The 25,123-nt window shown below is 38.7% G+C and overlaps 2 protein-coding genes across 2 annotated transcripts in view; one reads left to right on the top strand and one right to left on the bottom strand.

Moving 5' to 3' along the window:
• Positions 1-56: 56 nt before the first annotated feature.
• Positions 57-22,746, bottom strand: LOC119697413 (protein adenylyltransferase SelO-like). Its single transcript, XM_038128178.1, has 19 exons — positions 22,570-22,746; positions 21,266-21,384; positions 20,901-21,029; positions 20,107-20,171; positions 19,946-20,002; positions 19,748-19,846; positions 15,613-15,680; positions 14,851-14,938; positions 13,929-13,998; positions 13,197-13,269; positions 12,550-12,633; positions 10,394-10,523; positions 9,819-9,863; positions 9,649-9,730; positions 9,467-9,559; positions 5,997-6,076; positions 4,997-5,040; positions 1,073-1,152; positions 57-730 (listed from the first exon to the last, which is right to left on the bottom strand). The coding sequence occupies exons 1-19, from the start codon at positions 22,742-22,744 to the stop codon at positions 608-610; spliced, it is 1,704 nt and encodes a 567-aa protein (XP_037984106.1). The 5' UTR covers positions 22,745-22,746; the 3' UTR covers positions 57-607.
• Positions 22,743-25,123, top strand: part of PDSS1 (decaprenyl diphosphate synthase subunit 1) — a 23,524-nt gene continuing 21,143 nt past the window's right edge. Inside the window, exons 1-2 of the mRNA XM_038128176.1 lie at positions 22,743-23,033; positions 24,993-25,057. Of these exons, the coding sequence (XP_037984104.1) occupies positions 22,743-23,033; positions 24,993-25,057 (356 nt within the window). The remainder of the gene's footprint in view (positions 23,034-24,992; positions 25,058-25,123) is intronic.

Genomic DNA, 25,123 nt, shown 5'->3' with positions numbered 1-25,123 from the left:
GAGTAAGACAAGACTCTTGTCTCTCTCAAGAAAGACATCTTTGCAAACTACTTCACTGAATTTCCTTTAAATCTTTTGTCAGTTTATTGGGACAAAACATAATCAGAATGAGAAAAGGTGTCAAGGTCTAAGATGATCCTTTGTGCCAGGTCTGCAAGATTTAAGGACATTTATGGCTGCAGAACATGGCTGTATTTGACGAGTGTGTAATAGCAAAAGGAAAATTCATCAAAATACTGCATTATTAAAACTAGCTTACATGGAGTTTAAATTTATCAGTCACTAAAAGCTAGTAAGACCCACCTGATCAGCCATGAATTTTGAGAGGTCAAGTGTTACAGTTTGGCAGAACTTAAATATTGGGACTCAAAGTAAAGCACAGCTGAATGTGAGAGGCAGAGTTGTCAATGCCAGTATAATCTAATGATGCAACCATACATAGTGATGCACTTCTTTAATCCTGAGACTTCCAAAGTTGGTCAAGAACAGTAGCAGATTCCAGTCCACAAAGTCTAAGGGAGAGAAGTTCCTGTGGCTTGATCCATTAGCCCTATTTGAAGGCTTGAGCTTTGACCTTGATCATTTTTCTTGCTTGTTTGAATTTCCCTCAGGATGAACAGCTGACTTTGAGATGCTTGGCCCAGGCTGGGGGGCGCAGGGAGTACCCTGCTCTCTCTGCAGCCTCCTGCCTCTGAAAGGGGTGCTGTAAAACCTGCTCTAGGAGCTGAACCTGAAAGCAATTGAAAATGGGTAAGTTTTTATACCAAATGTTTTCCAGTAAACAAGGAAAATTTTTTCCACTTTGTCTTATGCACCTTCCTGGCTCCAGAAACTATCACATGAATTGCTTAGTATTGTTTGTACTTCTATTAATACAGTCACTATTATTTATGTTATAATGATTACTATTAATAATTTTGTTAATACTTTAAATAGCAGTTGGTGTTACACGGTACAATTTTGGTACTACAAAATGTAGTACAGTTCAAAGTGTAAATAAAAAAATTGTTTCATTAGCTGTTAAGCTAGTTATTATTAAATCTGTCAAGAAAAAAACAAAGATTAATTTTACCTCTGAGAAATCATTCAAATTAGCTTTTTGCACTGCTGATTCTGCCATCCAATTCCTAAGGATGTATCTAGGATTAACAGCTGAAACCAAGAGTAAATAATGTTAAATTTAGTTAGACATATTAAACAAAAGGAAAACAGTCATTGAAACATGTCACTGAAATCTTCAAGAGGTAAATTTGCAGCTCAAGAAAAAATGCATAAAAAAGAAAAGGAATTTATCAATCTACTTAATTCTGTGAGTTGCTAAAAGGATTTTTTAAACTTGCACTATCAGTAGTGCCAAAGTGCCAAACAGAAATTAGAGTAGCACAGAACATGACATTGATAGAGGAAGGATTTCCTGTCAGGAACACCAGCAGGCTTTTCAAGGGCAATGAGTTTACCATGGCCTAGGTTCCTGCTGTGTTGATGGAAACATTTCAGTGTTGTCAATACCTTCCTGGAGATCACAAAAATAAGTATTGTATTATTTAATTTAAAAAGTAATACTAAGATATCCTTTAAAGCATATGTATATAGATACTTCTTCTATGGCATGTAACAAAAGTTTAGCCATAAAAGCCTTTAATGTTACATTTCAGCTGTATTTTTTAGAAACTACTTTTTCAAATTTCATTTTAATCTCCTGGCTGGAGGTAGGCAGAGGTTCCTCATTTTTTTCCACAGCTGCCTGTTGTATGCTTTTGGAAACCCTCATGACAGCTGCACTGCTTCCCTGCCTTGCTTAGGCTGCTTTTGTCTAATGAGCAGTAAAGAGAATGTAGCAACACTGGAAAATGAAATTGTTGAATTAGTGAACCAGGATACATCCTACAGCAGAGCCTCTCCCCATTTATAAAAGTTTTGTCAAACTATATGCCAGGGACAATTCAATAAGCACACATGGCTCTATTAACTTTCTAGCAGATTATGTCAATGAAATTCTTATTTTTGTTCTGCAATTAAAGGCTAGAATTCTACTTCAGAAAGTTTTCCATTTACCTAATGATCAAAACAATGTTACAGAATCATTGTAACACTTCAAGCCTGCTTTGAAGTCTTAATTTGCCATTGGTCTGTATATTTTCCCCAATTCAGTAAGCATTTATTACATTAAGGTATTAGTGATACCAAAGGTGTTTCACTCATGCACTTGAAACCAAAAGTCTGTGATTTATGGACATACACAAACTTCATCTCCTTCTCTTTCCACTAATGTCCCAGTAGGTTTTATATTAATAAATGTTAGGTTTATATATTTCTTTTTAATAACCCATGGACATTTATAAAATATTCTTATAAATACCCTTACAGCATATTTGAAAGAAGGTACTGGAAAAAGCAGAGGAATCATCAAAATTACCATCTCAAACTTCCCTCTACTCAAGTATTTTAATCAGTTATTACATTATTTTATATACAAATAATATCTTAGAAGGGGCCACAGATATTTTTCTTTTTCACATCCCCACTGTCCAGTATGTAATTACACGTATTAAAAAAGTCAATAAATACAACTGTCTACTGGGAATCCCAGTACCTCTGGGAATCCCAGTAACTTCTACACAGGCATAACAACACTCTGCCCTAACTGCTAAAGAACAGTGTTTTACTGCTTGACAAAACAATTTGCTCTGGCCAAGTATTTGATTTAATCCAGTAAATGCGTTATCAATAGTAAAGTGTGATAGCTATTTAAAAAATATTTTAAAAGGTGAAAAAGTTAACATATGACTCATTCAAAAAATGGTAATTCACATTAGAGCTGTGAGTCATTTTAGCAGGAGAATATTTGTCCCAGAAATAAATTCTTAACAATTGCAAATTGACAAGTTTCACAGTGGTTTTAAAAATAACAGTATTTAACACAAGTGACAAGATAATTATGAAAGAGTAATACAAGCAGGTAAGAAAAGGACAAAGCAAAAGAACTTTTGTGCCCTTATAAGCATGATCTACTTTTTTTACATGCTGCTTTTGTAAAGAAATACAATTTTAGACTTGGATTGTCAAAACTTTTTGATCAACTCCAGAAGAACTAAGTTTAGGAAGTGCAAGATAAAACACTACTAAGAACAGAAAAAAAAGGGGAGAAAAAAATAAAAATAATGAATAAGTGATGACTTTAAATGATTCAAGTTAATGTACTTTGAGAAGTGAGATTTTTTATGACACTAACAATTAGGGAAGGGTGATGAATAATGAGGTGTTAATGCCAGTATATTCAAGGTCAATCAAAGACAGCAGTACACAATTTAGTGGAACTTCCCAACCCAGTTGAGAATCCGAGGAGCCAGGACAGATTTGTCTTCAACATGAAATGCTGGGTAAAAATGCAGAGTTGACTGAATTGAGCCAGATTTCTGCTGCAAGTTGTGCTGACAAGGACAGCTGTTACAAGCAAATGCTCAAACAAACAAAACAAAAGCTGAAATAATTTTTAAAGAGATCACAGGGGCATCTAAGTAATCTATTTAAATCCATGGATATAAAAATGTAAAAAATAACCAAAAAAATCCCCAAAACCTCTGTAAGAAATTTCAGTCACACTGTAACATCAAGCAGCTAGCAAAAGTCCACCAAGGGTTGTTGATTTTAAATAAAACAATAACAAACTAACATCAGTAGCCTATTATAAATTTTTGCAGCTCTGCAGTATGAATAGAGAGTGATGGTTGATTATATGGGAGAAAACAAACTGAACCATGAATCTTTGCAGATCAGGTTTTGACTGCTACCAAAACTAAGACCATTAGCACAAGTGTGATTTTGAAGGCAAAAACCCTTTTCCATGTTTCATCCATCTGCTGTACTATGAGATCCTCTGAGGTGCATGTAAAAAAACATAATGATGGTTTGCAGAAGATCATTGACAAATTAGGATCCTTTCTGATTTGGAATAAAACCACAGAATGCCATGATTTTCTCTAAAAGCAGATTTAAAAGATACAGAAAAATAAGAAATGTTTATCGACAGTTTTCAGCATACAATTTTAGCTGAGGAAAACAGGAGCTTGAAAATTCAAAACTATAATTGAGTGAAGGGCCTCAGGAACTCACAGATGAAGCTTCTTAACCCTACTGAAAACCAATAAAATAATTTTTTCTTCTTGTTAGCTCTTTTCATATTAACTTTCTAAATGCATATAGAATTTTAAGAAGTGTTTTTTAAAGAGAATAGAGCCTTTGTTAGAAAATGGGGATGCAAACCTGAAACTATAAATTGTGCCCTCTGTAGTTTTACTACCTCATTACTGAAAGTCAGTGCCAGCTCCTGCCATTTTCCTAGCAGATCGATTGGAGCTTTAGAAGAAAGTGGCCAATCAATATCTCACAAAAGAGTCCAGCCATTTCCATCCTGCTTTGCAGGAAGCACCCCGCAAAGCAGTGTAACAGTGAAGCCTCTTGTGCAGAGTTTGATCAGATCTTGTTTATTCCCTTTATTCCCTTTTGGCCATTGATTTTCAGTTGCTCATTTTCTCTTATAAGCAAATTTCACAAATTTACCACAGCTCATTGCAGATCAAAAATATCTCCTGCTGAACAATTCTCAGAGTTTCATATCCACTGTTTCTGCTGTGACACCTAACTGCAGTACCTTTGCCATTTTGTGTTTAGAATAACTTGGAGAATCAAAGCACCTTCCTTTGCCTCCTATGACCAGATAGTCCTTTCACAAGGAGTTTTTCCTCTGGGTGACAGAAAGAAAAGGTGTGTCCCTATCAAATCTGAATTCTGTGTAGCATGTAGAAAGGGCAGAGACAGACAGAATGAATGTATAGGGTTAAAAGATTTGGAGCAGCACAATGAGAGCTTCTTCTCTTCAGAAAAATACTGTATTTTAGTTCTACCCAAAAAGAAAAATATGTAACACTAAAGAAACATATATAAATAGATATTTGCCATCTGCAAGCAGATGATTCCTTTGGATTGTTTTACTCACTTGCCATCCTTGTTCTTCTTTTGGCGTCTGAGTCACCATTGTTACTACACATTTAAAACAAACAAAAAGAAGAAAAACAGAAAGCACTTTAGCTAGTGAGGATTAAGCTGATTTATTTTTAGAAATATCTTATTTGACTTCCATTAAAATCATTAAGTGCTCTAATTTGTGTTTGGCAGAAGCCGGTGTGAATCTCTACAAATAATGAGACTTGGAAAAAAACTGCACACTTTCTTGTAGGTTTTGTGCCTTGTATTGATTTTTTTCCCCTAAGAATTTTATTTACTGAATAGAATTTCCAAGTACCTGATATGTATTTATTTTCACTACTATTAGCCATGCATACCATATATAACTAAGAAAAAATGTTAAGATTCTTCACTGATTTAACACAAAAGAATCCTGTGCATTCCTACCTATGCAACACCATGGTTTCCAAACACAATCTGTGTATTTGCTACTTTTCAACTTCCATCCCCTGCCATCATAAAGCAATACAAATTAAATATAAATATTACATAGTAATATTTATATTTATATAATTAATTAATAATTACGTGTAATATTACATAGTATTTACAAGATAATTACATAATATTACATAGTGTATATGTATGTATAATGTAATTATATATATATAAACAGTAATTAAACACCATTAATTCCTAATTATTTCCTAATCACTGTTTGTGATTCTGGACTGAATCTGTAGGGTTGGTATTTTAAGAAAAACTGTTGATCAAAGAAAACTGATCAGGTGCTCAATGAAGGACAAAGAATAGATATTACTCCTACCATGTCATTTTTATGTACCTGAGTGTCAAAACAGAACTACAACAGGAATTATTGTTGAATCCAGCACAATGTAGAATCAAGAAAACAAAAAAGGCATATGAAACCATGTTTGGGCCAGTTTATTAGACCTATTAAAGACTATGCAAAATCACTGCAGATTAAAGTTGCCTGCTTCTGGCAAATACACACTTTAAACTGCAATTACCTGTTTAATCTCAGGAGGTACATAGTAACCCATTCTGAAAATAATTTATGTTTACCCAGATCCTGGAGAGCCCAGAACTCCTAAATAGAAAGAAACATTTATTGACAGATAATCAGAATTATTTTTCTGTTAAGCAAAAACTAAAGTGAGCAACAAATAGTGTGTTTTAGCCCTAGCTGGCAACTAAGCCTCACATAACCACTTGCTCATGCTCCCCCTCAACTGGGGCTTAAAGTAAGGTTAAAAGTAAGAAAACTCAGGGGTTGAGATAAGATCAATTTAATAATAGAAATAATTCAGTAATAACAATCATAATAGCAATGAAAATGAGAATATCAAAAGGAGAGAGAAATAAAACCCAACATAAACAAGTGATGCAAATGAAAAATCAATTGCTCACCAACCTATGCCCAGCCAGTTCCCAAGCAGGATATCCCCCCGAGCTCTCCCCTGGTTTATTTGCTGAGCATGGCACCAAGTGCTGTGGGATACCTCTCTGGCCAGTTTGGGTCAGCTGTCCTGGCTCTGTCCCCTCCCAGCTTCTTGTCCACCCCCAGCCTCCTTACTGGCAGGGCACCACAAGAAGCTGAAAAGTCCTTGATTTAGTGTAAGCCCTGCTCAGCAACAACTAAACCTTCAGTGTGTTATCAGCATTATTCACAATCTGAATCCAAAACATGGCACTGTACCAGCTAGTAGGAAAAAAAATAACTCTTATCCCAGCTGAAACCAGGACAATGAACAATAAAAGGATTTAAAAGGCAAACGTATTATGACCACTCAAAGAATTTTCTCCCTAAACATTCTTCTAGTATCTTTTCCTCTGTATTCAAATTCTTTGCTTTTGCTAGCCTGATACATCCACATGAATCCATCTCTGCTATGACAAATTTTACCTAAACACCTCTAGCACTTCACCCCTGTTCTTCCTTGGTTTATTGTCTGACCTATATGATTTTTAAGCTACATAATTACAGGTTTCACTCTCTTCTGAGACTTATACATGGGTCAGATATATTCAAAGAGTTGTTTTTCATCAAAAATTGTGCAATAAGCAAAATATATAAATAAAGAAAAGGTGGAGAGAAAGAGAAACTAAAGTCTACAGGGACAGGAGAAAACTGAGAAGAATAGAGGCAGCAGGAGAGGAGATAGGACTTGGAAAATGCTGACAGTAAGAAATCAGAGCTTGGGGTTACTGCCTCCAGTGATGGACAGCAAACACAAACCAGGCCTCCCTGGCTGATTACACTGAGCTAACAGCTGCTTCATATTCCTCAGCTGACAGCAGCCAAAGCTCACAGACAAAAAATGGACTTCAGAGGAAGAACAGATTAGGAAGAAATAGACAGAGATAAAAGGAGCTAAACAGCACATTTTCGAGGGAAAAAAAAAAGGTAAGGGAAATTAAAAGCAAGAAGAAAAAAGTTTTGATCCCATCTGTATTTTTTTCGTTTTTTTGAGGAATAAGAGTAAAAAATACATGAAAACTATATTGATCATAAAATGAGCATAGAAACAACTAAAAGCTGGGAATCAGGCAGGTGGATAACAGGTGAGTATGAGAATCAAGCATTTGTTCAAAGATGTGCAGACTTAGGCTGCTTTAGGAGGAATTTCAGAATGTTTTCAGTTAATACTAAATATAAGGACTCCTGCAGTGTTCCCAAAGGATTCTGGCATTTTTAGTCAATTTTGGTATGCAGCTGAAAAATCTTAAGTGATGTACAAATCAATATGAAAACTTACTCATAAAAGTATTGGTGTGTAAATAAACAGAGGTGAAATTACTTTAAAATTGAAATTCTTTAAAACAATGAAAAGTTTTTACCAGCATAAAACTGTACTTGTTTTTCCACATCAGTTTTGGAACACAGAATTTGTGGGCTAAATCATTTCATTGAGTGGAAAAAAAAAAAAGATCAGGTTGCTACCAAGTGAAGGCTGGAAATGACCCTTGGTGTAGCAGCAGGATCACAACTACATCACAGCTGCTGGTTCCTCAGCTAACACCTTCAAAGGTGGGAAGATGGAGTTGCCATAAATGGAAAAATCCCTTGGGTTCTGTGACAAAAGTACCTGCTCTTACAAATACACCCATCCTCTTATCACCCTCCTGTGCAAACAAATAATTCCAAAGCCACAGCTCCTGGGTTTTTTATTGCTTACCTCTAGAGTATCTAAACTTTTAAACTCTTAATGGCTTCAAAATCATTGAAAAGGTCAGGATAGACCTCTTACTAAACAAAAGAAAACAAGGAAAACCAGAACATTTGCTCAAAACCACTTAATTATACTTGGAAAAAGAACCATCAACCCTCATTTTCATTCTGTGTTTTACGTTGTCATCCTGCTGCCTAAACACAACCTCCTAAGTCCACCTGCTCTCATTTTAAATTGGCTTCAAAAACAGACATAAATAAGGTGTGGAAAAGGCACTGTATTAAAGAATAAAAGAAAAAAATTTTGACTCTTGCAAAAAGGCTATTTTTTTCCAGATTAGGCTCCTTTTCAGAACCAGATTACAAGCTTCCTTTTCAGAATTTCCCGTTTGCTTTTTTATTCAATTATGACTTGCCTAGCATCTCAGTCCAGTTCAAATATTTCAGCTATATTTCCACTTTCAAAGATTGCACTATATGCACATAAAAAATTTAAATACTCTCATGTCTTTTATATGTGATTATACTTGGTCCTGAAGAATATGTTTAGGCTAAGTTAGAGCAACACTGGAGATAGCAGGCTGAGCAGGACACAACAGCAAAATGTATTCTTATGCTTTAAGTTATATTTAAGACCAATCTCAGGGCAGAGGCCACTCTGGGCAGAGTTGTAGCAGGAGTTTATGTTGAGATGGAATCTCACTTAGATACCAAGACAAGCAAATATGCCTGAGAGCAGAGGTTTGGGCCACCTGGTAAAGCCATATCAGGAACAGTCTGGTGGACCTGAGGCTTAAATTTTCCTCATGATCCCTGTGCAACTTCACTTGTTGGACAAAAGGTATTCTTAAACAAAACAACAACAACAACAACAACAAAAAAAAAAAAAAAAAAAAAAAGAAAAAAAAAGAAAAAAAAAACCAGGGAAATGTAGGGGAAGAAAGTTCTTTGTAGTAGACCCACATTAAATGTGACAAAAATCACATTCCTGGTTGTGTATGAGTATTTATGACTGCTCATATCAGGCCTGTACCAAAGGCTGAAAATCTGACTTCAGCATTTTTCATGAATGCACCTTTCATTAGCACTTTTCATTAACATATCCATCATTACCAGATACAGGCTTAACAAAGGGTGGCAGCCTGACACAGGTGTATAAGTCCCTCTGTCCCTTAATAATGACACAATAACATATTTCCCAGACAAATCATGGCTTGAGATAGCCTTTACTATATCAGAGTTATATCCAACTTGATTTACTCTTTTTTATATTTAAGTATTCCTAGAACTGGGTGTTTGTATTTATACCTCAGGAATATGGAGCTCCTTTAACTGGTCTGCAGTAATTTCACTCAGCTCTCGGAATGTCATTGTAAAATCAGCCTTTGTATCTTCCATAATCTAGTGAATAAAGATACTTCTATGAGTGCTTTTCAAGTGTGGGGTACCAGTTCAGATGTTTGCCAACAAAATTAGCAAAGTAAACTCACTTTTAAGAGGAAAGCAATCAAATAGTTATCATTCTCATTCGACCCAAGAAGACCCAATTTTGTTTTGAATAGTTCTGTGAAACTGAAAATAGCAACAAAGTATGGAAGTTGTGAACATTATATATTTTATAGTACTGTGACTAGAAGGTTTCAGTTCTGAAAGTGCGTACCGACTGTGATAGTGCTCACCATACCCCTCCAAAATCTGGGAAGCTCTGCAAAACAGAAGAAATGTCAAGTTCTAAGGAATTAAAATGCTGCTGCAGGTATAATCCTGCTGTACGCTAAACAACGAAAACTTCTGCCTGCTCTCTCAGAAACATTGATATTCTGAATCATCTGGGGTCTGTTCTTTATATAAGAATATTTACAAGAGGCTACTAAAATACTACACCATTACTTCAGGAGGATGCTTGGTGTTCCTGAGTAAATGTCTTACAAAACAAGCTAGGCAAACTTAGAACAGAAAACTATGGGCAAAGGTCCTACTTCAGTGAAAGGAGAAAGGATCACACAACATCTAATACCTCCCTAAGGTCCTATTTTACTACTATTTCTGACCAACAAAAACTTTTCTCCCCACCCTCCAATCTTATTCTGGCCAACAACTAATCCAGAATCAATTTCCAGTTTAAAAAAAAATATTTTAAAAGCAAATCCCTTTCTTTCCTAAGCATATGGTGATTACAGTGTCTCTCATCTCACTAGTTCCTTTAAGCATTATGATATTTTAAGGATTACTTACAGCTGCTTTTGCCTGGGATCCAATAAAGGTTTTAGAGCTTGTAACAGCTTGCTCAGATTAAACAGCCCAACACTTGCCTGATTTCCTATTTTATACCTCCTTTCATCATCAGATGTGTTTGGAACAAAATCTGTTTCAAACAAAACATTACTTTTCCATAACAGAGTAATTACAATAAACAATCAATGTTAAAATACTGAAATACATTCATTTTTATACTTACACAGAAAACTTATAGAAGATCTAAAACTACTCAATATTTAAAATCAGATCACAAGAATACTTATTTAAAGTGAGTTAACTCAAGATCTATTATTTGCAAATCTAAGGAATACATCCTTCACACACAATTTCCCACGTGTTACAAGTGACATTTTCCTACCTGAAGATACAAGGTAAATTCAGATGGTTACAGAGAAAAAAACATTTAAAATAGCCTTTCACACTTAAAGCCAGTATTTTTACTACATCTAGTGCTACTATTTAGCACATAGATTAAGCAAACAAATGTCCAACTAGATTCAGGATTTAAGTATTTATGGAAAAGTCACACATATAGTAAACATGTATTTAATAGGCCACCTAAGCAAGATTTGTTTCAATTGGACAAACAAGCTTTGTATTAACATAAAAAATAGGCCTAATGTGTTCCAGAATGGAAATCCATTATCTGGAAGATAACAAATACCTGTCATGCAAGTTACAAGTATCCAGAAGTAAAATCTATCCTATCTACAGCAGCAGCCTCTGAGGGGATCAGTGGGAACCCCTCACTCAGATCAAACCCAGATAAGCTGATCAATGCACACAGCATCACCTGAGTCCTCAGAGGACACTGACAGCAAATGGAGCTTTAAGGAGGAGACTCCTGACTCATTGCTCAGATCTGGTGAGTGGTTCCAATCTGAATTTTGACTCTTACACCTCTCATCTGGCTCTAGGGTGCACTGTCTGGCTGGGACAGCGTCAGTTCTCTTCACAGCAGCCTGTCTGGCACCATGTGTTGGACTTGTGACCAAAATGGTGCTGATAGCACAGCAATGCTCTACACATTGCTCAGCAGGGCTGGCCCAGCATCAAGGGCTCTATTCTCATTCTGTAACCCCAGAAAATGAGGCTGGGATGGGCCAGCTAGGAGGGAATGCAGCTGGGACAGCTGAGCTCAGCTGGGATATTCCACACCTGTAACACATGATCAGCAATAAAAACTGGGGGTAGCTTTTCCAAGGCAGTTGTTGCTTGGGCACTGACTCGGCATCAGTCTGGTGGTGACATATGGTGAATGATAGTCTTTGCATCTCTTGCTGGTCACCCCTGCCATTTTTTTTTCCCCTTTGACTTATACAAATATCTTTATCTTGACCCACAAGCTTTTCCTTAACCTTACTTTTCCAATTGTCTCCCTCAGCCCACAGCAGGGAGAAGTGAAGAAGTGGCTTGTGGATGCTTAAGTGCCAGCTGGGGTCAACCCACCCTATAAAGAAAGATCTAAAAGCAAAAAAGCCCTATTTTGTTCAATACAATATAAACAATATGACATTTATTCTCATGACTTTTCCTTCATTTGATGCTGCAGGCCCGAAAATGCATAGCAAGATAACCACTGCTGATTCTGAAGTTTATTTAGTCGCAAACTATAAACAATATTCTAAGAATAGACATTTATGCACATACTGAACCTGTATCAATCAATCCCAGACTGACTGAGTTAAGACTTTCAAAGAAAAGTTACCATGACTGTGTAGCTTTGATTTCTTTTCTTCCAACACATAATTAGCTGCTGTGACTACAAAACTAGAGCTTTCATGCATGCAAAGTTACTGTATTCCACTTCTGCTTTTGGCTGCTTCCAGCAATACACAATTTTTCGTTTTCTAGCTTCTGTTGTAGTATCTATTGAAGTGATGATGTTGAAGTGGAAACACTCTCATGGAAATAGGTTTAGTAGTAATATTTCATTAAGAAGACTTTTAGTCCTTGAATGCAACCTATATAGTGTATCATAAAACTTGTCACTAATGCATTTTTTTTTCCTAAAGCTCTTCAAACAGTACACATGCTTAGGGTTTTTAATGAAAGGAGTTTTCATGCAATGGAAACTATATAATTTAATAAAAAAAGATTATTTTAAGTAAAAAAAAAAATGCTACACTCACTTGGATCATAGGAGTCCATAAATCCAAATGGACCATAATCTATTGTTATGGACAATAAACTGAAGTTATCTGTATTGCACACACCTACAGTTAAACAGAAAGGAGAAACAAAAGTTAAAATTCCACCTGAACCCCAGGCTCTAGGCAATTTGCTGTGTAACAGGTGCACTGAATTTAGAGAGTTCTCTGAATCGGGCTCTGGAAAACATACCCATCCCTCTGCCCCCAGCCCATGCCCCACAGCACACCCAGGCTGCTGCTCCTGCTGCTGTTTTGGGGTTAATCCCACAAATCTGCAGCAGAGCGGGACAGCTCTGTGTCCCGTGCACTGTAACAGGCCAGGGCTGTATGTGGAGGGATCAAATTCAGAGCAGTTCAACTTACACATGGCATCAGTACCCTGTCTTTGTACACTGCACTGCTGCAACGGCTCTGAGAATTCTTGCTCCCCTAGTCTCATCCCATCAGAGCTGTGCTCTGAGAGATCAGACAGCGTAACTCAGTTACAAAAGCCCCTCGTATGACAGATAAAGCTGTAGGTGAAGACAGCAGCAGAACAAAATACCAAGGTGACAAATAAAAGCCATTTTTAAGTACATTACTGTGAAGCGTCCCTCCCCGACAGCCAATGCCATCTGGCACCTTACCATGTGCAAACCCCACAGACATCCACAAGGAAATGAGATTTGCAGTCTCTGACACGACTGTAGAGAAAAATTCCTGAAATGAAATACATCTTTTACTTCAAGTCCTCTGTATCAAAAATATTGAAATACATAAGCATTTTATTCACTTTAGAAATATTTAATACATTCTATTTTTCAAATTTAGGTATCTGTCTGTCAGGACTTGTCATTCCCATTCTACATTATGTGAAGACATAATAACCTTATCCAGCAAAGACTATCGTTAAATAAGTATGCCCTTAAGAAATTAAGATGCCCTTAAAGAAATTAGGAAGTAAAATTCAAAAAAAACCAAACCAAAACAAAAGACACTATATATACTAGGCAGTGTACTAGAATATACTATATATACACTGCATTTACATTAGCAAAAGCACACCTCATCACAACATGACCACTGATGGCTGACAACCTGAGCAGTAAGAGAACAAAATACAACAGAAAATGGAAGCGTCACAATAAACATTTCCAAAATGGAAACTGGTAAAAAATGTTCACATTTGACTTTGAGAGAAAAAAAAGAAAATCAAGAAGCAGATTTTTACTGCAGAGAATTAACAAACTTTTGCTAATAAAACCTAGAAGCTCACTTCAAATTTTAAAATCTTGTAAAACTTGAAATTGTGAAGATCTTCCTGTAATTTTTGTTCACATGCTTGTGGAAAATAAAAATTATTCTTAAAAAAGACTTACCAGGTATCTATTTGAATCATTCATAGCTATTGATGGAAAATGTTCCTGGATGATAAAGTCTAGCAATCTTCTGTAACAGCAGAAACAGAATTCTTTAAACAAAACTGGTACTTTGGAACTGATCATTAAAAATTCTTGTTTTCAAACAGCAAAATGCTGATCTGCAGCTTGCCACAAAAAGTTATTAAAAAGCTCAGTCTATTTAGACTTAGTCTATTCATTAGATTAGCTCTTCCAAAATGCTTAGAGACAAAACCTAAGGTTGTCGTCATAAATACGACTGGCGGCTGCCACACAGAGTTAAAATTATCCCCACATTATATCTCCAGAGCACACCAGGACACAGTTCTGCATGCAGCAATATCCATTTTTTAGGAAAAACAAAGAGTTTGCATTTCCAAAAAACAGTATAATATTATAAGGAATAACCATTCTACATCAGAATTCTCACAAAGAAAATGTTATGGCTGAATTCTTATGGAGTAGGGTTACTTCCACAGCAGCTGGCTGTTCCCAAAACAGTTCTCCACATTCCTACAAGACAGGCTTAGGGAAATGGGATACATGCATTGAAATGTGCAGGAGCTGTCACAGAAAACTGAGAAATGTAGGAACTTACACTTTCAACTTACAAATCTTTCCAAAACAAACAACTCCTCTCTAGTGCTTAGTTACCACAAGTACTTAGGTATAAAACTTTCCTCATTTTGTAAGATCCAGGCTTTTAGAACCTCTCAAGGGTTTTACCCTTGTGAGGTAAGATCTTTGGTATGCCTGTATAAAAATAGCAGGTTACCTTTCTAAATTATGTAATCTCACTTGCTAAATAATTTATGTCTAAATTCCAACTGTATACATGAATTCTAATGTAATTTGATGGTTGAGAAAACTATTTCAGTTACTGTGAAGATCCAGTTCAAACCTTAGTAAGTCCAGTTCCCCAGAGTGAGCTAAGATTTCCAAGGATCCTATACGAAACCACGATTTGGCAAGTCGTAGCACTATTGCACCTTAAATATGAAGACAAGTGTGTTTAAATGTAAACAGAGCATCAGCAAAATAAAACAGTTCCATAGCAAAAGCCACCATGTGTTGTTTCTATAGACACAGTTTGTACATACACAGTTAAAATAGTACTTTTGTAAGTAGGCCTAACACATAACAGATGAATATGTATAACATTATTTTACTACACATGCATTTTAATGATAAAGCTTGGTTTGCTATACCAGCAACCACAGGCAAAATACTGTTAGTGCTTTAATACTAGAATCACTCCAGAAATGCCAGCCTCAAAGAAAGAACACAAACAGATTTTTCCCCATGCTGTGCCATCTCTCTCTTTTTCAGAGCAGGTGTAGATGATGTAGCAATGACACGGCCACAGTAGCATTCCACCCATCCTGGTATTGCTATCAAAACAATGGAAAACTTCCCTAGATTTTAATATCATTTTTGTAATGGGAAATTAAAATCCAAATTATATTCTTTCAATACCTATGCCACAATCATAGAAGACCAACTCAGAGGGCTTAATTTCTTCAACCAAGATATGTTTCAGATTGATTTTCTCTGGAGGGGTTTTATATTTTAATAAATTAAGCCAATTTGTTACTTTTTATTACACATTTTTTCATGGAGAATTAAGTTACAACATTGTAATATTTTAAAATATGTTCATTACCTCTTTCTTTCTTAATATTTCCATTGTAAAACTGGTCTCTCCACACATCATCATCACTTACAACTAAGCTGTAGCAAACAAGAAATGAATGTTAAAAGTTATCTCAGCAAAAGTAACTCATATTGAAGATCCAAGTGATATTTTATATAAATTCAGTTTCTTCATAAGATGAAAGACTGTTTTGGTGGCATAGCTTTGTATTTACAAATGACACAGGCAAAGAAGATGCTGAGGCTTACCAAGATTCATGGCCAAGATGCATTTATTTTGTATTTAATACAGTGTTGTCCAATTTCATTACTCTCACTGTTCTTGGGGAGATGTCTGCTCTCAAAAAGAGAAGTGCATTCACTTGGAACCTCAGTGACAGATTAGTGTGATTGTAACATTACTTAAATCCCAATTTCCCTGGGGACAACATGAAAATTTTGGGGAGAGAGAAATTAGAAACCAAATTGTTGCATTAGATGGAGGTTGCCCTCTACATGAGCCAAAATTATGTCAGAAACTTCAGGGACAGGTCTGTGACCCTTAGCAATCACTGATACTGGTACTTGGATTTTTAAAACCAATCTCTTCCTTTCATTTGCCTTAAAATTCTGCACATCCTATACATTTTCATGTTTATCCAAATATTGAGGTTTGTGAGAGCTCAGTGCACTTGCTTTAAGATATTTCACAAATTGCATTAATTTGTTTAAATAAAATATGTAATCTCCTTGTATTTTCTGTCAGGAAAAATCAATCCTCACAAACTCACAATCCTCACAAACAAGGGCATCATGTTCCTCTAAGGTTAACAAGCAGGAAGTTTTCTCTCCAAAACAACTGGGATTACACCAACAATCCAGCTTGGTGCCATCTCCTGAAAGAGATTTTATCCCCTCAATAGGCACAGAAGACTCCTTGTTCAAGACTCTAGCAGGAGGATAATTTAGCTCACTTTGTATAATTCTTCTTTATCTTTGCTCGTTAACTGGAAAACATTCTCCTACTCAGGAGAGACATGGACCTACTGGAGTGGGTCTGGAAATGACCAGAGAGCTGGAGCACCTCTCCTGTGAGGACAGACTGAGAGCTGGGGCTGTTCATGGGGAGCAAGGGGAGACCTTACAGCCCCCTCAGGCCCCAAAGGAGGCTACAAGAGCTGGACAGGTACCCTTTACCAGGGCCTCCAGCAACAGGACAAGGAGGAATGGCTGCAAACTCAAAGAGGGCAGGTTTAGATCAGATACTAGGAAGAAGTTTTTTACTCAGAGAGTGGTGAGACACTGAACAAGTTGCCCCAGAAAGGCAGCAGATGCCCCATCCATGGAAATAGTCAGGGTCAGTTGGTGGGGGCTTTGAGCAACCTGATCTACAGAAGATGTCCCTGCTCATTGAGGGGGAATTGGACTAGACCAGTAAAAGTCTCTTCCAACCCAAATTACGATTCCATGATTCAAAACATAGTTGGGTGGCATGCTATTTGATATTTAATGCAGTTATTTACATCTGCTGTTAGGTAGTTGAAGACAGCAGAGAAGACAGAACCAAACTTTTCTTTGAGGTACACAGCAAAGAACAAGAGACAAACCTAATATTCCATTCATAAATATGACTGAAGACAGCCACAGAGTTAATTCCCAATAGTTAAATTTTGGAAGTACACTAGATTCTGGTTTTACATACTTGAGCATTGAAATTTTAGAAAGAATTCAGTTGAACCAAAAATGAGGGAAATCCATATAAAGATAAATATGTACAAAAAGGTAATGAAAAGTAATAGCATAAAGTCTTCCCCAGTGCAGTTGCTTGCAACAGTAACTGTGGGTTTGAAACTAAATTATTGTTATTGTACTCAGTATTTTTGAAGATACCTAGTAGCTATTCAAGCTGAATATTCTGCTAACTGCAAACAGGCAGTGAATTATTTCAGGAGGGGAAAAATATACAGAAATCAATCTGCTCCTTTTATTGGAGCTGTATTGACACAAGCAGAATTAGGGTGTTTTGGTTTTGCTTTTTTTTAAATACTCATTTGAAACCAACTGGTATGTCTGTAGGATTAAGTTCAAAAAGTTCTGATGTAAATGAGATGGAAGAAGAAAATCTTAATCCTTCAAAAGAATAAAAAAAAAATTAGAAACAGAGAAGGAACCTCAGACACCTACAAAATACTGTGTGCAGCTGAGCACTAGGGACAGAAGGCATGAAAGTTGTGCTATTAAACTTTACTGGTTTGAACAGACCTCTGCCAGAAACGTTGTTTTCTTTTTACTGTGCAGCTCTTAGCCGATTCTCTGCAAAATTCCTACAGAATACCAGCACCTCTACTGCAGATAAAAAAAATCTATGGGGGCATCAACATTTAGTTAGTATGGATGTGCAACCCTTGAGAGCTGGCCAGGTAGCTGAGCAGCCACACAGACACACATTCCCACTAGAAAAGTAGCTCTCCAATGGTCCCTGCAGTTGGTAAGTACCATTCCTGGAGAGAAGGCAGCAGCAGACCAGCTGGACACTCACCCATAGGAAACAGAGCACTGAAATTGCTCCCACACCAAAGAAGCTAGAACAGCACTCACAGAAAGATGGATGGATGGATGGATGGATGGATGGATGGATGGATGGATGGATGGATGGATGGATGGATGGCTGATATACCTCTCTACCTGGCTCTTATTAAGGGCTTGACTGCACACTCCCAGTGCTCTGCCTGCTGTTCTGCATGAACATCAAGCCCTATGCAACTAAAGACACTCAGAAAACTATGCATATTGGCTCACTCTTTTGACTTAAAGTGTAACACTGCTCACTGGTAGTCTCAGGATGTGACTAAAATGGTACTGTATGAAGTGTTCTGTATCTGGCAGTATAGTCATAAACTGTAGCACCCCATTGGGAACACAGTACTTAAAATTAATAGAGCAAACCAACCTGCTGGGTGTTCTGGGATAAGCCATAAGGTTTTTCCTCCCACTTCTGCCAAGACTTGACAAGACCTCTGTTAAGTGCATCCCACCAGCCTCAGTACAACAGCTCCCCATCGGGAAGAATATGGCTGTCAGCTGGGGTTTTTCCAAATTAAGTCTTGCAAACAGTCTGCAGAGCTTGTACAACAGCTAAGAGAGCCAGGCATTTAACCAATCTGCCAGCAGAGAGCTAAAGCACACTGTGTGCTCAGTAGAAGTCGTGCACAGTAAAGGGGTAATTTCATACTGGTTTTGCACTGAACAATTTGTTGAGACAACAGCAAAGAGAGGCTCTAACCTGCCATATGATTTCCTGCTGATATTCAGACAGATTTAAAATTCTGCATTAACAGCCAACAGCAAAGAGTCTCGAGATGAAGTCAGTGAATAAACCATCAAAAATGTCATTTACAAACACTGCACTTCAACAGAGCAAATGAGTTAGAACTAATGCTAAAGAGATTTGCAGACACTTTGCAAATACAGACACCTAGCCATGTAGCAGCTGAGTACAGGCCTTTTCTGGAGAACATTTGCTTTCTTTAAAGCCTGAAACACTGCAGTACAGATTTGAGACTACTTGGAACACAAAATGAACTTGGTTTTTTAAACATGATAATCTGAAAATATTCAATTACTTGATTCTGAGAAAATCACCTAAATGAATGAATGTGTTAGTCTCCTTTGGTTCACACAGAATTAGTTTTAATTTTTTTTTTATGAACTCTCTCTGATCAAGGGGTGTTTGCAGAGATAAAGAATTGAGAGTAATTGCCTACATTCAGTTCTACCTCCAATATTAATATTTGTTCATATGACTGACAATTTTTCCCAGCAATCCTAAAAATGACAGTACAAAAATAGCCACTTCCAACATTTTCCTAGTTGGCTAGAGTCTAGAATTTGAATTGACTTTACAGAAATGAGTCTTTACTACACTAAAGTTAAGTTGTGTATCTAGCATCCAGCAAACTATGTAATGAAATTAATTGCTGGAGTTTATTATTATTGGAAAGTTTTATCCAAAAATCTGTGGAGAATATATTTTGTTCTGATTGCATACATATTGAAGAGATCTTTCATCTTGGAGACTAACTGCCCTGCTTTATTAATGTTCAGTGAAACTCAATCACAAAATTACCTGTAACTTAGTATACTCTGAACAAAGGAAAGAAAAATACCTAGCAGCTCTGCTTGTAGGAATTCCAAGATGGTGCATGGCCTCACTACATAAAAACTCTCGAACAGAAGAGCGAAGCACAGCTCTCCCATCACCATTCCTACAGAGAACACAGAAATAAGGAATATGTCATAAAATCAAAGCAAATTTCAAAAAGAAAACATTCAGTTTTAGAGGACACAGAGTAACTGCAACTTACCTGGAGTATGGGGTCTTTCCTGAGCCTTTTAACTGCAGTTCCCACCTCTCACCATGCCTGCAAAAATACCATTGGCATTTATAAAAACAGACCTCAGGTTAACCATGAATCAGCTAAACTGAACACAGGGTTTAATCAGACACTTAAAAAAAAATTCACACCTGTTTGTATATACTCCGATCAAGTGGGCTCTTCCATCCCCCAGCTGACCTGCCCAGCTACCAAACTGACAAAAATTAAAATCAAGTTATTGTCCTCTATCATTTATAGAAGTTATACTTGAAACAATACAGATTAAATCTAGGTCCTCACAAAAGACATATTTGCTCTCATTAAAATGTTGAACCCTAAAGCTGTACTTCCCATACTCACCCCAAAAATGAATCATAAACCACAGTAACACCAGTAATCCTCTTTCTTTTTTTTTTTTTTTTTTACCTTCCAGCTAACACGTACAGCTACAGACCTGTCTTTTTTGTATAATGAGCCTTTAAACCCACATGGCTTGTTTTGGTTTTTTTAATTGGAAATTACAAATCAAATTCTAGCATTCTTCTCCAGGAATAATCATAGCCATTTCAATGAAACTTGAACCTTAGTAATCATGGTGCTGCAGTGAGTGTCTGTCCTTCTCTGCTCCTCTGAGCTATTAGTATTAGATACTAATAGCTGGCCAAGCTGCTGGGGTGCTAAGCAGAAAGCTAATTTGAAAAATTAAAAAGATAATTTGCTTCAGGCATAAACAAAAGCAGAGCAAGTAAACAGGGTAGTGTGGGAGGATATGATAGCTCTTTTCTACCTGCAGCCTGTTATGAACAACAAGTCTGCAATCAAACTGTTAGTCAGTGTTCATGTACTCACAGACATATACTCATGTACTCACAGGTATTATCCAGGAGTAATTCACAAGGAAAGACCTACATAATTCACCTGGAACAATGAGTGCCATACTTACCTGGTGACCCCCATACCTATGGGCCAGTGGAACAGACCCAAAAATCACTTTCCCACCACTGATGAACTCCAGAAAATCAGATGATCCTTTGACAGATATATCAAGATCCAAAACATTTTCAAGAACTTCCTGGAGAAAAAAATACTACTTGAACATGATCAAATTTTCAGTGGTAATGAACATGGTTTCTCTACAGATTTCATCATTAAAAGAAAACTCACAATATGTTTTAAATGCTCTGTTTGTTTAAAGTATTTATTGAGAAGATGTTTCACACTAAATAGCATATGAATATTAAAATATACTTTAGTACATGTATTAATAATTTCTACTAATTAGAGAGGAATAAAAAAACAATAGCCAACCTTTGAAACAGCTACAAGACGAACTCTAGATTTAAAAGGTGTAGGATAGACAACTGAAAAAATGCAATTTCTCACGTTACGGACATAATTTTCTTGGATTACATCAACTGGAAAAGGATCTGTAAACATGAAACAGACAACAAATGCCGTATAAAAACAATAAGTCATACTATTCTTAATATGTTTCCTCTTAACTCCAGCCAAAATACTTTTAAAAATAATTAAAACTTGTAGTACTACAACTTTACCAATGTATGCCTTCATGAAAAGCAAACCCAAATAAATTTAGGATTTTATTGTTTGGAATTTCTGAAAAGGACTGAATTCTGCAGTTAAAGAATCTATCAGGGCATTCTAGTTTTAAGATCTAAACCATATTTAAGAATAGATTGAATAGACTGTGACTGGAACAGTCTCAGGATAGTTTGGTGTTGCACTCAATTTTATACACCCTAAAAGATATCTGCAGGAGACAGAGAAGTTCAGCTTTCCCCGCAGCTGAACAATGTAGTGTAACAAAATTAAGTCACCGTGCACCTGTAACTGCTGTGTACAGTCCATATGCAGCAATGATCACCACACAACCCAAGAAAACAGATTAATCTTTTCTGAGTGATGTAAACGGAATGAATGGGTCAGAAGATGTAGCTCTTGCTGTAGCATACATGTGTACTCAGAAGTTGTGCTTCATTCTTCCTTCACACCTACTCTGTGCCCTTTTCCATGGTAACAGACAACAAATATTGTTTTAAAACTGTGTGGTTTACCATCTTTATGGACTTTTGCTTGCAACAATCTAACAATTCCACATTAATTATAAAGTGCCAGTACCTCATAGACGCTGTTTTGTAAAAATGTTGATTTACTTAGCATCTCTGGAGCCTTGCTGCTAGCCATGTTTCTCACCACCTCTAATAACAGATCCTGTTATAACCAGCTGCTACAAGATTGATCAGTGATGATTATCTCTTAATGCTCACAAGTAAATGTATCACCTGATGAAATTAGTTCTGTAATGGTATCATAAATTATCACTATGATTACAAGCAGTTTTGTATGCCCAAGAGCTAGAATACTTTGTGTACTTCCAGACATGTGTCAGGTTATCAACTCGGCACTAATACATAACTGGGACTCGGGAAGGGGAAAGCTCCTTATGACCAATCTAGTTTAATTTTAAAGCTATATTTGACTGCGTGCATCAGGTCTTCACTTAGTTACTACTTCAGAAGCTGCTACAACCCAACAAGCAAAAGCGCCGGGCAGGGCGGGAGTACAGAGCCCCGGGACCGGGCAGGCCGTACCTAGGAGGCTGTCGGAGGACAGGGCCCAGGCGCAGAGCTCCGCCGCCCGGCGCCGCGGGCACTGACCCGGCTCGGGGCGGGAGGCGTTCGGGGCCGGGCAGAGCCCGCGGGAGCCGCACAGCGCGGCCACACAGCCCCAGGCCAGGCAGGCGGGCAGCCAGGGCCGCCACCACATGTCCCCAGACCCCGCCTTCCAGAATCACCCACGAACCCGGCCTGAGGTCTCCCGCCCTCAAGGAGGGCGTCGGGGTGCCCGCCCGGCACCGGGCCGGAGGGCGGTGGCTGCGCGGGGCTTCCGCGTCCGGGTCGCGGCGGTGCCGGGAGGCGGTGCCGGCGCGGCGGGGCTGGGGGACACCATGGCCTTGCGGTGGTGGTGGCGGAGCGGCGCCTGGTGCCGCCGGGCGCCGCCGCTGGGCTCCGTGCCGAGCCCCGGCCCCCGCGTCCCGCCGGCCCCCAGCGCGGCGGTGAGTGCGGCGGCGCCGGGCGGGCGCGGAATGAATGGGGCGGGGGGCGCCGGGCCGGGCGGGCACCCGCGGCCGCCGCTTCTTCGGCGTTCCGCAGGCTCTGCCCGGGCAGCGCCACGGCCCGGGGGCGGCTCTCTGCCGGAGGGTCCTTGCTGGGGGCAGGAGCGCGCTCGGTGCAAGGTTAAATTCCGGATTAGGGGTTTTCAGCACTGGTCAATGGGTGAGCCTCTCGGAGCCGGCCCTAGGTGGGAGCAGGGGAAGTGGCTCTCATTAGTGTGAGATTTTTGAGGGCGTTTGTGTGTGTTAGCGTTGTGAGCGGTAATGGGGGCAGTTCACTCACTGCCTTGGTTTGGAGCTTCTTCACAAGGCCAGGCTGCTGTTCTGAGCCTCGCTCAGGTGCTCTGATCTGGGACAGGGAAAGTGTTCTGGCGAACGTGTCCAGCATCCCGCGCCAGCCGCTGTTCCGGGGTCAAGCGGCGGTGTAAAGGAGGGGGTCTGTGTGTGTGCCCGCGCTGAAGGAAGAGCTGGAAGAGATCAGCTATTTTTAGCAACAGAACGCGGTGAGAGGTCCGATAGAGCGACTTAGGAATGTCTCAGCCATAGGGCCGGACACTGAAGTCAGAGGGCAGTGGGTTGCAGATCTGTGATAAGTTTGAGCTCCTCGCATTCCTTTGTCTCCTTGCATGGTCTTGTGTAAGCACGGAGGATGGAGGAGTGCCCTGTTTGTCTCCCACTGTCCAAGGAGCCGAGAGGCTTTACTTTAATCCACGTATGAGGAGCCGCTGAGGCACGAGGAGCAGGTCTCCTTGAGCGTTTCTGTGCGAGTTTTTCCAGAGGCAGTTTGGTGAACACGTGGATTGCAGTGATTTTAGGCTGGCTCAGCCCGGCATTGGGCAGGGCTCGGTACTTCCTGGCATCTCTCCCAGGAGCAGAGTAAAAGCTGTACTTCCTTCCTCAGCCTGGAATCGTGAACCTGGGGCTGTGCCTTCCTTCCCTCATGCTCCTGGGCTCTGTCTGCAGGGAGGCATCCTTGGAGAGATTGCTAGATTTGGAAGTTAGGTTCTGGACATCTAGCAGGGAAGATGGGCAGATGTAAATTAGAAACAGCAGGCTGAATTGAAATTGCTTCAGGGGAAAACGAGGACATGATTTTCCGTTTGTGTCCTGAAACAGCTCGTCCTTTTCTCTGTGCCTTGATTGGTGCCAGGCAGGGAGTGTTTGAAAATTGCACCTTGCTCAAGTGCAAAAGCAAGGTTTTATTGGAGCAGCTTTGGTAATTTAAGTGATAAGCCTCCTGGGCTGGGCCTGCAAGGGGAGAAAGTCCAAGGCTCTGGAGCAGAAGAGTCAGTTCAGTGTGCCTGATGAAGTGTGCACTCACGTCTCACGTGGTGTGGAAGGGGTTATGAGACTCCCTGTGCTGCTGGGTTGTTAAAATGGAGAAATAGAGCAATGGTGATTGTGGCCACAGCTCTTTTCACAGAGAGCAGCAGCCACAACTCTCTCCCAGGCTTTTTCCTGGGCAAGGCAGTGAGAAGCTCAGAGAAGAGAAAACAATTCTTATGTCTATTCACTGCTCCTGTTGTTTGGCACATGTGGAATGTGTTATGGAGGTTGTTTACCCAAAGTGATTTGGTTATTGGATGCTGGTGAGGGTTGTTTGGATTGGTTGGCCAGTTGGGTCAAAGCTGTGTCCTGACTGTCTCAGGCAGTCATGGGTTTTTCTTTATTATCTTTGCAGTATAGTATCTCTTTAGTATGTAATTTAGTATACTATTAGTGTAATATAGTATAGCTGAATAAAGCAATTGTTCAGCCTTCTGAATCATGGAGTCAGAGCCCATTATTTGCCGTGTGGGGGACGCCCTGATTCAATAGGTGATGGGTACTTTTTTTTTGTAGTCAAATGTTTTCTGTCAGTTTAAAGTTCTAATAAACTGTCCCTGGTTTTATTTTGTGCAGATGTGTCACATTACCCAAAGAAGTTCAACTTTCTCGTTTCCAAAAATATGTAGTATATTCTGGCGGTAAGTTGGAGATTCACATTGTTGTGTAGCGGGTAAGGACATAATTATTGGGTGAACTGGGTAGTT

Source organism: Motacilla alba, chromosome 2 (genome assembly GCF_015832195.1).
Source record: "Motacilla alba alba isolate MOTALB_02 chromosome 2, Motacilla_alba_V1.0_pri, whole genome shotgun sequence".
NCBI classification, from domain to species: Eukaryota; Metazoa; Chordata; class Aves; order Passeriformes; family Motacillidae; genus Motacilla; species Motacilla alba.
The sequence above is the reverse complement of the archived record's forward strand: the minus strand, read 5'-3'. Positions and strand labels throughout refer to the sequence as shown.